The 13,917-nt window shown below is 43.3% G+C and overlaps 1 protein-coding gene across 1 annotated transcript in view; it reads left to right on the plus strand.

Annotated features, from left to right (window-relative positions):
• Positions 1-13,917, plus strand: part of LOC123972392 (tissue factor-like) — a gene marked incomplete at its 3' end in the record, with an annotated part of 23,561 nt that overhangs the window by 4,608 nt on the left and 5,036 nt on the right. The window contains 1 exon segment of the mRNA XM_046051875.1: positions 7,318-7,407. Coding sequence (XP_045907831.1) covers positions 7,318-7,407 — 90 coding nt within the window.

A 13,917-nucleotide genomic window follows, 5' to 3' on the forward strand; every position in this document is an offset into this window, starting at 1 on the left:
GAGATCAAGTCTTCGCCATGACACAGGAAGTTGTTGTAACTTCAGTGTACATGCTCACATCTGAACCAAACTTTACGTGCTTGATAACTCTCCCACCCCGCAGACATCTACACACCAATACCGATTTATATTCATAGCGGCAAGTGCTATGTAGCTCCACATAGGGGACACAGGAAGTGACATATAACACCTTCATGCGGCGTCGGAACCGCGTAGGAAATTCACAGCCGCACCGGCAGAGCTCCAGAATATGCAACTCGGCCGGCTCACGCGCGGATGCGCTACAAGTGCGAGGGCCCGCCCAATGCTGCTTGCAGCTTTAATTAGACCTTAGTGCTGCTTTTGATACCATTGACCATCAGATCGTATTACAAAGACTGGACTCCTATTTATAAGATCGATTTCAATTTGTACATGTTAACAATGAGTCCTCCATGCACGCCAAAGTTAGTCATGGAATTCCTCAAGGATCTGTGCTCGGACCAATCCTCTTCACTTTATACAGTATATGCTTCCTATTATCAGGAAACATTCCATAAACTTTCACTGTTATGCAGATGATACTCAGTTATATCTATCGATCAAGCCAGATGAAACTCATCAGTTAGCTAAACTTCAAATGTGCCTTCAGGATGTTAAAACCTGGATGACCTGTAATTTTCTAATGTTAAACTCAGATAAACTGAAGTTATTGTTCTGGGGCCCAAGCACCTCCGTGACGCATTATCTAAAGATATAGATTCCCTTGATGGCATCGCCCTGGCCTCCAGCACCACTGTGAGGAATCTTGGAGTTATCTTTGATCAGGACATGTCGTTTAAATCTCACATTAAGCAAATTTCAAGGAACGCCTTTTTTCACCTACGTAATATTGCAAAAATCAGGAACATCCTGTCTAAAAATGATGCAGAAAAACTAGTCCATGCATTTTTTATTTCTAGGCTGGATTACTGAAATTCCTTATTAACAGGCTGCTCAAAAAAGTCCATTAAAACTCTTCAGCTGATTCAGAATGCTGCAGAACGTGTTCTGACAGGAACCAGGAAAAGAGATCATATTTCATTTCATTTTATTTCATTTATTATACAGGAAAAGTTTAAGAGCAACAATTTAGTTACAGTAAACGGGCCTGACTCAGTTTAAAAACTGGTTTACAGCAGGTTCCTGTTCTGCAGCAACATAGAACAATAAACACAATTTCAACACATTTACAAGTGAACAAGTGAAACATTAAGTACGGGAAAACAAGACTAAAAACAATATATGAACAATCAATGTGTACAAGTATGAGTGTTAAGAAGAAACAGTTTATATGACTTTTTGAAATATGTGATGGATGATAATGTCCGAATATGATGGGGAATGTCATTCCAAATTTTAGTGTAAATATAGAAAAAAGATTTCTGACCGTAGTTGTTTTTGTATGATGGAACTGGAATGAGTGCCTGTGAGACTGACGTAGTGAAGCGTAGTGGTCTCATATTGTATGTCGGAAGAAGACCTTTAAGTGCCGGTGAAGAGCTATTTTGAATCTGAAAGTAAAATGCAATAGTATGACTGTTTACGTAGTTCTGATAAGTCAGAGCATTTGTGCGTGTGAGTGCACTGCAATGATGAGACCACTTTGGAAGATTACTGTGGATCTTAAATGCTTGGTAATATAGTCGGTTCAGTGATGGCCAAGATGGCGCCGCAGACGGCCGCCTCGGGGTTACGCTCCGTAGTGCTTTTGTTAATTAACGCTGTTTTCTGCCGTCCCTCTCTGGTAACTTTTACCAGAGAAGAGCTCTTAAACATTGGACTTTCAACTGCTCATACTATTCAACTGCTCTTTATTGACGCTGGAACTTTCCTGGAGTTACTAGTTGGAGGAGCGGCAGCTCTGTTTAGGATTCTTTGGAAACGGTGCAGGGGAAAACGTGCAGGCGCGCTGGTTAAGCTGAGACAGCGGGAATCCACCCTCCCTTCAATCCACCTGGTGAATGTCCGCTCTCTGGCCAACAAAATGGACAAACTGCTTCTCCTCAACAGAACTAACTCGGACTTCTGCAGATCTGCTGTCCTCTGTTTCACCGAATCCTGGCTCACCGAGCGCATCCCGGACAGCGCACTTCATCTACCGGAATTTAATCTCATCCGCGCGGATATCACAGTGTTGAAGAAATCATGCAGGCCTCACCTAGAGTCATTATTTATAAACTGTAAACCATTTTATTCACCGCGGGAGTTTTCCTCGTTTGTTCTGGTCGCTGTTTACATTCCATCTCAGGCCTGTGTTAGTGAGGCGCTACTACACCTGAAAATCTGTGCAGACCAGCGGCCCCATCTTCACCCAGATCTTCAACAAATCACTGGAGCTGTGTGAAGTTCCCTCCTGCTTCAAACGCTCCATAGTCATCCCGGTCCCAGAAAAAACCCTCCATCTCTGGACTAAATGACTACAGGCCCGTCGCCCTGACATCTGTAGTCATGAAATCCTTTGAAAGACTGGTGTTGGCCCACCCGAAGGACATTACAGGCCCCCTACTGGACCCCCTGCAGTTTGCCTACAGGGCTAACAGGTCAGTGGATGATGCTGTCAACTTGTATCTGCATCACATCCTGCAACACCTCGACTCTCCAGGGACATATGCAAGGATCCTGTTCGTGGACTTCAGCTCGGCGTTCAACACCATCATCCCGGACATCCTCAGCACCAAACTCACCCAGCTCACTGTGCCAGCCTCCACCTGTCAGTGGATCACAGACTTCCTGACTGACAGGAGTCAGCAGGTGAGGCTGGGAAACATCACATCCAGCACCCGGACTATCAGCACTGGCGCCCCCCAGGGGTGTGTGCTCTCCCCACTGCTCTTCTCCCTCTACACCAACGACTGCACCTCAGGAGACCCATCTGTCAAACTCCTGAAGTTCACTGACGACACAACGATCATCGGCCTCATCTGGGACGGTGATGAGTCGGCCTACAGACGGGAGGTTAAGGAGCTGGCTCTCTGGTGTGTTCAGAACAACCTGGAGCTTAACACGCTCAAAAATGTGGAGATGACCGTGGACTTCAGGAGGAGCCCCCCCACTCTGCCCCCCATCACCATACTCAACAGCCCTGTGTCTGCTGTGGAATCCGTTTCTGGGTTCCACTATATCCCAGGACCTGAAGTGGGAGCCCAACACTGACACCATCATCAAGAAGGCCCAGCAGAGGACGTACTATCGGCGTCAGCTCAGGAAGCTCAACCTGCCTAAGTTCCAGCTCCTCCCCTCTGTTAGGCGCTACAGAGCACTGTACGCCAAAACCAACAGACACAGAAGCAGTTTCTTCCCACAAGCCATCACTCTGATGAACAACTGATTTCTGACTCACAGTGTCAGGAACAATTCCTGTGCAATAACCCAGTAACTCTCTCTCTAATCAGCCACCTGTTTACTGGTTTCCACATATAATTTATTTATTCACCATTCTCTATTTCAGTGCTGTTCATACTGTCATATTGTATATACTGTATACCAATACACCTACATCAGGTCATAAGGTCATAGGTCTTATTTATTTTTTCCAGCATCCTTTGCACTATGTTCCATCACACTGTGTACATGTGTACATGTATGTGTACCAGTATATCATATCCACCTTCAACATGTACATAATGAGAATAATAGTTTACTCTTGCATCTTTTGCACTCTGTTCATAGTGTGTATGTTAGTGTTGTCTATACTGTAGTTTGTGTCTGATTTTATTTTATTATTATTTTATTGTTGTGTTATGGTATTTTTGTACGAGTAAGCACATCGTGAGCAATGTACAATCCTGAGTCGAATTCCTCATATGTGTACACATACCTGGCAATAAAGCGGATTCTGATTCTAATTCTGATTCTGATGTCCTTAGTGGTAAGACACCAGATTGGAAGACAGTAGGACATTGTTGAAAACACAATGGCATGTAGGTAAATTTCAGAAACCGAAAAGGAGAGATATGACCTAACCTTGTTATACACATTGAGTTTCTGATTCAGCTTTTTTGTTAATCTAGAAATGTATTAATATATAAAAGAAAAAGTAAGTGTCCTAGAATGCTGCCTTGTGGAATGCCCATGTCACAAACTTAAGGTTGAGATATAACATAATTAATTTTGACTATCTGCAACCTGTTTGTCAAATAAGAAGAGCATTTCTATCACAGATCAAATGAGTGAAGTTTATTTAACAAGATCTGGTGGTTCACTGTATCGAAAGCTTTACGAAAATCAATAAAAATAGTGATGTGACCTTTGTTAAGAGAGTTACGTAATTGCTCAGTAAAGAGTAGTAACGCCGACATGGTTGATCTCTTCGCACAAAAACCGTGTTGACAATTACTGAGCCAGGTAGGAGCTTAGCTGATTATGCAAGACTTTTTCCAGCAACTTAGACATTGCTGGGAGTATTGAAATAGGTCTATAATTTAAAAAAAAAAAGAGTGTGATCATCAGATTTAAGTAATTTGTGCTGTTTTCCAGTCAGTAGGAAAAATAGAAAGCCTGATACAAAGATTAGTTAAATGCAGAAAAAGAGTCTTTAAAAATAAGGTGTTCAAACCATAACTATCATGGACATGAGAATTTTTTAGCAGATGCAATATTTGTATCACCTCGTTCTGTGAGATCTCAGAAAATGAGAACTGATCAGATGTTAAGGGAAGATCAGGTGAGGACAAAGAGGGAATGGCAAAATGCATATCCAATTCTTTAAAAGATGATACAAAATAATCATTGAAAGCATTTGCAATCGTTCTGAATCTGAAATAAGAGTGCCCCGTTGGGAAATTTGAATATCAACATAATTTTTCTTCTCATTTTCATTATCACCGGTGATGGCCTTAAGGGTCTGCCAAAGTGTCTTTGGGTTCTCAGCAGATTGGGTAATTTGCTGTTGAAAATAGGCCGCCTTAGCCTTACGCAGTTCCAGATTACATTTATTTCTAATTTATATAAAATTATTTTTACTCTCAGATGTTCTATTTAACCTATACAATTTAAGAAGCGAGGCCTTCAATTTAAGGAGTTTAAGTATTTCAGAATTTATCCAAGGTAATTTATTTTTTCTTGGTCAAACCTTGCTGGCAGTGGTATATTTATTTTGTATTTTATGTAGTTTAGTATGAAATTACATTAGGATTTGTTCTTCATCTTCTAATGACAGCTCATCATTCCTGTCAGTAGCGCTAAAATCAGCACTGATTTGTGATAGTTTTGAAATTGGTATTTTTGATACAAAGTGGGGAGCATGAGTTTTTTGGGATTTTAAGATTTTTCTTAACTGCATAGATTTCTCCTGTCTTAGCTTCCCTGCATTGGCTTCCTGTAAAATCCAGGATAGAATTTAAAATCCTTCTTCTCACCTACAAAGCTCTTAATGGTCAGGCACCATCTTATCTTAAAGAGCTCATAGTACCTTACTACCCCACCAGAGCATTGCGCTCCCAGAATGCAGGGTTACTTGTGGTTCTTAGAGTCTCCAAAAGTAGAATGGGAGCCAGAGCATTCAGCTATCAAGCTCCTCTCCTGGGGAACCAGGTTCCAGTTTGGGTTCAGGAGGCAGACACCATCTCCACATTTAAGAGTAGGCTTAAGACTTTCCTCTTTGATAAAGCTTATAGTTAGGGCTGGCTCAGGTGAGTCCTGAACCATCCCTTAGTTATGCTGCTATAGGCCTAGACTGCCGGGGGACTTCCTATGATGCACTGAGCTCCTCTATCCTCTTCTTTCTCTCCCTCTGTATGCAACCTCATCCCATTAATGCATATTACTAACTCGACTTCTCCCCTTTCTGGTAGTCTTGTGCTTTCTCGTCCCTCTCCTCTCTCCTCCTATCACTTCCTGCAGGTGTTTATGGCTCTGGAGCTGTGGAGTCTGGATCTGTGGTTGCAAGTCACCTGCTGCCCCCGTGTTCCTGCTCGACACCCTCTGCTACAATAATTGTTACTAGTCCTATTGCTATTATTACTGTTATCATTAACATTACGATTATTGTCAGTAACACTACTATAAATACCTGTACCATTTTCATTCAGTCTATAGCAACATCACCTTTACTGTCTGTACCTGTGTGTATATTGTGTAGGCTGCTTCCCTCCCCTCTCTCTCTCCTTCCATCCCTCTCTCTTTCCCTCCCTCGGTTTCACCCCCAACCGGTCAAGGCAGATGGCTGCCCACCCTGAGCCATGGTTCTGCTCGAGGAAGTTTTTCCTTGCCTCTGTCACCTAGTGCTGCTCTTGGTGGGAACTGTTGGGTTTCTGTAAATATCATCACAGAGTATACCTGCTCTTTTATGAAAAGTGCTCTGAGATAACTGTTGTGATTTGGCGCTATATAAATAAAATTTAATTGAAATGAATTGAATTCTTAGAAACCACCAACACATGACATGAAAATTCCTAAGTTTTCCGATATTAATGACTCTGTTATCTGCTTTAATGAATGGTTCCTTAGTGGTTGACACCTGTTCTCGATGTTAAACCAGACTAGCCCCAGTTGTCAGTCCGTCCCCTTGGTTAAATGATTCCATTCAACGTCAGAGAAGAGATCATAAAAAGATGGAAGAAACAATCCTCCAAGTACAATACCTTCACATGAAGGAGCTACTAACCATGCCCAAGCAACTCTTAAAAGATCAGAGAGCAGCGTATTTCTCTGGCCTGATCAACAATAACAAGCAAAACCCTATTAACCAACTTCTGAATCCTGCCAATTCTGGATTTCCTGCCACCTTCTCTGACGATTGTGAAAGTTCTTCTTTGGCAGGATCAATGGTTTCTGTCAATGGTTCCAGTTTTCTCTCTATTGTCAATCTCTCTCTTCTGGCTGCATACCACACTATTTCAGCCAGTGTCTTCCCCTTCCTCAAATAACTCTCCCTAGATACCACCATTTTAGTTTTCCAGGCTTTTATTCTTAAAAGTTTTAATATTTAAAAAATGTTGTCTCCTACCAGCTTCTCCAACTGGTTGAGGAATATAATGTCTTTGATAAATTTCAATCTGTCTTCTGTCAAAAACACAGCACTGAAACAACACTTGCTCAAAGTAACAAACAAAATGAAAGCGATTTCACACTGTGTTGCTTTGTCTCCAGTGAGAACTGAACATTTTATCTGCATCTTTAAAAATAATAATATATTTTTATATATAATATCATTTTTAAAAAAAATGTAAATTTAGCTTATACAAAAGTGTCAGATGATGCCAGTGACAGAATGTGTCAGAATGTCAGCAGTCTGTTGGTTCTTTTGATTTAAGTCATTATTCTCCTGTTGTGTGTGTTTTGTCATGTGACTATCAGTGATGATCATGACTGGATGGACAATCTTGACTGCATCCGAGTGTCACATTCAGAATGTGATCTGAGCAACTCCCTCCGTCCCTTCGACAGGTAGGAACAAGACTTCTCTCATCACTTCAAGGCCTGTATAATATTTATATAATAGTTACTTTACAGTGAGCTGAACATACATCATATTTATTTGTAATTTCTAATGCCACTCAAATATTCATACCGGCCAGCAAGCTAACACTGTATCATGTCAGCTAAGTGCAGTCAATGTAATGTTATCACACAATAAGCATGGATTAGTTCAACATCAAACAGATAAAAATATTACTCTAACATTGCAGTGGGAGTTTACCTGAGTTTCTTGCTTGTTGTGTGAAGCTCTCTGTGTTTGTCGCTCATGAGTTCAACCATGTGCACGAGCACAACTACTACTATCAGCAGCTACTGCTACCTACTCAGTTAGCCTTTCAGCTAGCCGTTCTATTGCTGATTCTGCCTGGACAGGAAGCTTTGTGCTCCGGGTGTGGGTAAACATTAACACTCTCAAATTACCAAGGTGGTTGGGGAAGAAAAAAAACTGCTGGTCAAGCTTGACGGTTTTTCAGAATCAAAATAATAACAATTAGTTTAAGCATAAATAACACGGCAACTAACAGTTGCCAACTATGGACAACCCAAATATGTGTCTGTGGGTGTGGCAGCAGGCAGGGACGAACCCAAGCAGCTAGGGCACCTTGCAATCCCCACAGAGCAAGAAAGACCACAGACCACATGCCCCGGGGAAAGCCACACCCCATCCCAAGGGAGAACCAGAGGCAACAAGGTACAAAGTAAAAGGTTGTTAAATTAGTCATTATACAGCACAAGGCTGCATAACGAAACAAAATTTGTAATTCCTTTGTGCTACACACACAACATATAGGCTAAGTAAGTGTATGCCTATGCTAAAATATGGTAACATATAAAATAAAATAAAACAATAGTTATTTATATACATATATACATACACATATACACCTCAAACATTCCACAGTGCATTTTTTGAATTTTCTTCTGAGGTGAATGTAAACAGCAGCAACCAGATGATAATATGAAAGTTTCATCTTCACAATAAACAGTCTGACATCTGGGAAACAGAGTCCATCCTGACTGCATAATTTGTGCACCAAGCATCACTTCCCCCTCATCTTGCCGGAGTCTTGCACTAACAGCTCGGAACATGGACCACCTGCCGAGTGTTTGATCCTGGGTGTTGATGGATGTGGGCACGACAGTCTCTGAATTCCGTTGTTTGGTCAACATGAGTCCCATTTTGTCAAGACCGGATATTTAGGAGCAAAATTAAGTCCAAGCTGGGCCAGCATGGCTCCTCTCCTGGCTCTCTTTCCTCTCCTCTGAGCAATCAGCACCCGCTGTGGCGCATGGTCCAGTTGTGGACCAGTTGTGGTCTGCTGCTCATTAATCCAAAAACCCCATCTTCCAATGACTGAGGTAATGCATGTTTTGGCAATAAAGCCAGAATAAACAGATAAAAAACAAAAGTTTGAAGGAGTTAACGACTGCTGTGTCTACAAGCACTGCCGGTTGCCATAGAAAGCAACAGCCCCCAGCCCAGCGAGAGGCCACCCCCTAAATGCCGGCAGAGCTAACAGCACCCACCAGCCACTTTATCAAAGAGGAAAGTCTTAAGCCTACACTTTAATGGTGTCTGCCTCCTGAACCCAAACTGGAACCTGGTTCCACAGGAGAGGAGGTTGATAGCTGAACGCTCTGGCTCCTAGTCTACTTTTGGAGACTCTTAAGAACCACAAGTAGGCCTGCATTCTGGGAGCGCAGTGCTCTGGTGGGGTTGTAAGGTACTATGAGCTCTTTAAGATAAGATGGTGCCTGACCATTGATGATTTTAAATTCTATTCTGGATTTTATAGGAAGCCAATGCAGAGATGCTAAAACAGGAGAAATGTGATCTCTTTTCCTGGTCTCTGTCAGAACACGTGCTGCAGCATTCTGTATCAGCTGAAGAGTCTTAGTGGATTTATTTGAGCAGCGTGATAAGGAATTGCAGTATTCCTGCATGGAAGTAATACATGCATAAACTAGTTTTTCAGTGTAATTTTTATACAGGATGTGCCTGATTTTTGCAATATTACGTAGGGGAAAAAACGGTTTGCTTGCTGAGTTAAACAACTTGTCCTGATCAAAGATAACTCAGAGATTCCTCACAGTGGTGCTGGAGGCCAGGGCGATGCCATCCAGAGTAACTATATCTTTAGATAAAGCATCTTGGAGGTGCATGAGCCCCAGTTCAATGACTTCTGTTTTATCTGAGTTTAACATTAAGAAGTTACAGGTCATCAGGTTTTAACATCCTGAAGGCACACTTAAAGTTTAGCTAAGTGATTAGTTTCATCTGGCTTGATCGAAAGATATACTTGACTATCATCTGTATAATTTTGAAAATTTATGGAGTGTCCGCCTAAAGGAAGCATATATAATGTGAACAGGATTAGTCCCAGCAAAGATCCTTGTGGAACTCCGTAAATGGAGGATTAATCATTAACATGTATAAACTGAGATCGATCTGATAAATAGGACTTAAACCAGCTTAGAGCAGTTCTATAATGCCAATTAAATGTTCCAGTCTCTGTAATAGATATCCTATAGGTCAACTCAAAGACATTAGTCATTTTCACCAGTGTTGTCGCTCTGAAAATCCTCTAATAAACTATTGCTATTTAGAAAGTCACACAGCTGTTTATCGACTGCATTCTCAAGGATCTTAGAGAGAAAGGGATGGATCGATATAGGTCAATAGTATGACTAAATCCCTTTGATCAAGAGTGGCTTATTAAGAAGAGGTTTACAGTTACTTTAAAGTACTGTGGTACATAGCCTGTTAATAAAGACAGATTAATCATATCTAGTAAGGAAGTACTGACTAAAGGTAAAACTTCTTTTAGCAGCCTTGTCAAGATGAGGTCTAAGAGACAGGTTGATAATTTAGATGAAGAAATTATTGAAGTTACTTGGTAAAGATCGAGGGAAGCAAGGTAGTCTAAGGTTCCTGAGTTTAGAGACAAGGTGAATTTCGTCTCTAATAATTAGAAGAATTGAATCATTACAGAAGCTTATGAAGTCGTTGCTATTGAGGGCTGTAGGAATACATGGCTCAATAGAGCTGTGACTCACCGTTAGCCTGGCTACAGTGCTGAAAAGAAGCCTGGGGTTGTTCTTATTTTCCTCTATTAATGACAAGTAATACGCTGCTTTGGCATTATGGAGGGCCTTCCTATAAATTTTAAGACTATCTTGTCAGATTAAACGAGATTCTTCCAGATTGATGGAACGCTATTTCCTTTCTAGTTTCCGCGATAGCTACAGCAATCATCAACATCAATGCACAAGTGACGAGCCCAATGCGCACATTGCCCGAGCACGGCGACACCCAACGCCCGGCAGCCCCCCGCGAATCCCACATGCGAGGCTGGGCAAACGAGAGAGACCGAGCGCCATAACACGACAGCGAAAGCCAGCGGAGAGAAACACCAGCAGCAAGTCCCACCCCGGCAGCAAACGCGCCACGTAGGTCACCGTGCACCCACCAATAAAAGTCTGCCGTCCCCCAAACCGCCGGAAAAACTAAGGCCGCCCGCGCCAACCGACAGCACGCCCCCAGGCCGCTGTGCAACACCAGCCAAACCAGGCAAAATCAACTAACTTAGCTGCATGCCACCACCAACCCACCCACCTATCAAGGGCAGAGAACTCCAGGCACAAGCCCAGAATAAACCGGAGCACAGCCCTGCCCCGCACCCACATTGCACATCCCGAAAACTAACTTTATACTTCAGTATCCAGAGGGGCCGACAGAGAAATCTGGAAGCATGGATCTGAGGCCAACGAAGCAAACCAGGGACGGAAACTGGTCCCTCCAAGCCAACGAGGAAATGCCTCCCCCGGACTCCAATGCACAAACTAAACGCCCAGTAACCATCCAGAGACCCTGCACGGGGAAGGGAAAAAAGCCCCGACAATGCATCAAGATGCATCGACAATCGCCCCATAATCCCACCGCAGCCCTCCAAACCGCAACTGGATCAACCCGCGCAGCACCCAGAGACCCCCACCCCTAGTAGCCAGGGCACCCCGCGACACCCCAAAGTGCAAAGGACCCCAGACTGCATGTCCCGGGGGAAGCTGCACAAGCAGCCAGGGAGTGATAATGTGGGAGAACCAGGCCAACAGTCCCCCAGCCCAGCCAGAGGCATCCCTCCCCAGAGTGCAGGCAGAGCCAGCAGCCCCCAAGCCCTGTAAACCCGAGGCCGGTCTCGTCCCCGGACGGGGGCCCAGCCCCCCCAGTCAACCGCCCCCAATGAGGAGCACCAAAACCCACCCCGACAACACCGGCCATGTGCCCCAGAGACTCCTCAATGCCCCCACTGTGAGAGAGCCAGCAGGGGGAAGCAGCGGGAGCCCCACCCCTGCCGAAGAGGGCCCAGGCGAGGAGAGGAGACAACGGGCCACCAGGCCCAGGAACACACCACCCGCCCAGAAATAAGCAAAAGCCAGAAGCCCGAGTCCCCAGACCCCTAGGTCCACGCCAGGGGAGCCACGCAGCCCCACCCACCAAACGCCCTGCAGCCTGGACGCCAGGTCCCTCCAGCCCAGGGCTTATAGCAAGAGCCCCTCTAGCACCGGCAGCACCCCAGAGTCAGCGACAACCCTGCCCAGCCCCAGGACGGGTCCGGCAGCCCCACTGCCACCCCCCCACCTCACCGTTCCCACACAATCAGGAGCACTCCGAGCACCACCAGGTTGTCGGAGCTGGCACAACCCCCCCCACCCCCCCACCCCCACACACACAAACACACGAGGGAGCAGGTCTGGAGCGGCAAGGACCCCGCCCAGGGACAGAACGTTGTAATGCTTTTAAAGCAGGTATGATGTTTGATGCTGGAACTGATGAATGGCATATCGGAAATTTTAATTTCCTTACAGAATGTTTGTTCTATGTCCATCCATGAGTGGTCCAGGGGGCTCTGATTGATCCATTTTGAGATATATTGTAGTCTATGGGACAGAAAGTAATGATAAAAATTTGGCAGTTCTAAACCACCACAATCTTTTGCTTTTTGCATAGTTTTTAAACTGATTCGTGAGGATTTATTTTTCCATAAAAATTTTGAGATGTTTGAGTCCAGTGATTTAAACCAGACAGCAGAGGGTTTGGTGGGTAACATTGAAAACAGGTAACTGATTTTAGGTAGGACCATCATTTTTATGGTGGAGACTCCTCCCATGACTGATATAGGTAATGATGTCCACCGTACAAGAAATTGGAGACTTAATACACAGTTGCTTAAAGATCTAGATTTTATTAGTGATTTAAAAAAAAAAGTGGGCAATATATATGGAAACTAATGACTTGCCATTAATCTCATTGTGTCTTCTTTGGGAGGCAGCAACAGCAGTAATGGGAGGTCAAATAATACCCTATTCATCATACAAAAAAAGACAGAGATCCTGTGAATTAGAGCTAGAAAAAACAACATTTTAAGCTACCCTTGCTGCAGGAACACATGCTGAACGATCTGAGAAAATTAAAACTTGAATTAAATAAAAGTATTGATAAAAATACCCAATTCCAGTTGCAAAGGCTACGCTTGGAGAACTTTGAACGTGGCAATAAATCCAGCAGATTCTTAGCCAACCAATTAAAATTGAATAAAGAAAAAATAACTATTTCCTACTGTAGCGACTATACTTGAAGCAAAAACAAAGTAGTCGCTGAGAGGCTGAGGTAGAGCCTTGTGGGCTGTTTGTTTGACTCGCTGCACAAATAATTCGCGGATTTCAAAATATAATCTATTGCTTTTATTGACGGAAATATGCAACTTAATTTAATGTGAAAATCGTATATTCAAATTAATCACAATGATCAAAAACTATAAAGAATACCGCGGTCTACAAAAAATACAGCGTCCCATTCACTCACCCTCTTTCTGCTACTGGCGTTGAACAGGTGTTTAAATTAACTATATGGAAATCACCACCTACATCCACGTGACTTACCAAAAAAGTGCAAAAACAAATAAACCTATATACAATTAATTCCAAACGTGCATGACTCCTACACCTACTTAAAGCTGGGAATATTACTCATAATCCTTAAGAAATAAATAATTCATTTAGAGATTTTTATAAAAAACTTAATAATCTTAATAAAAACTATTAAAGCTGCAAGCAGCGTTGGGCGGGCCCTCGCACTTGTAAGCGCGTCCGCGCGTGAGCCGGCCGAGTTGCATGTTCTGGAGCTCTGCCGGTGCGGCTGTGAATTTCCTACGCGGTTCCGACGCCGCATGAAGGTGTTATATGTCACTTCCTGTGTCCCCTATGTGGAGCTACATAGCACTTGCCGCTATGAATATAAATCGGTATTGACGTGTAGATGTCTGCGGGGTGGGAGAGTTAACAAGCACGTAAAGTTTGTTTCAGATGTGAGCATGTACACTGAACAATAATGTACCCAAACAATAAAATAAATTCCTTTTATATTTCCCTGCCTTGTTGTTTATGTGTACATACAGAGGAAGAATGTGAGAATAGCAC

This window comes from Micropterus dolomieu, linkage group LG06 (assembly GCF_021292245.1).
Source record: "Micropterus dolomieu isolate WLL.071019.BEF.003 ecotype Adirondacks linkage group LG06, ASM2129224v1, whole genome shotgun sequence".
Taxonomy (NCBI): domain Eukaryota; kingdom Metazoa; phylum Chordata; class Actinopteri; order Centrarchiformes; family Centrarchidae; genus Micropterus; species Micropterus dolomieu.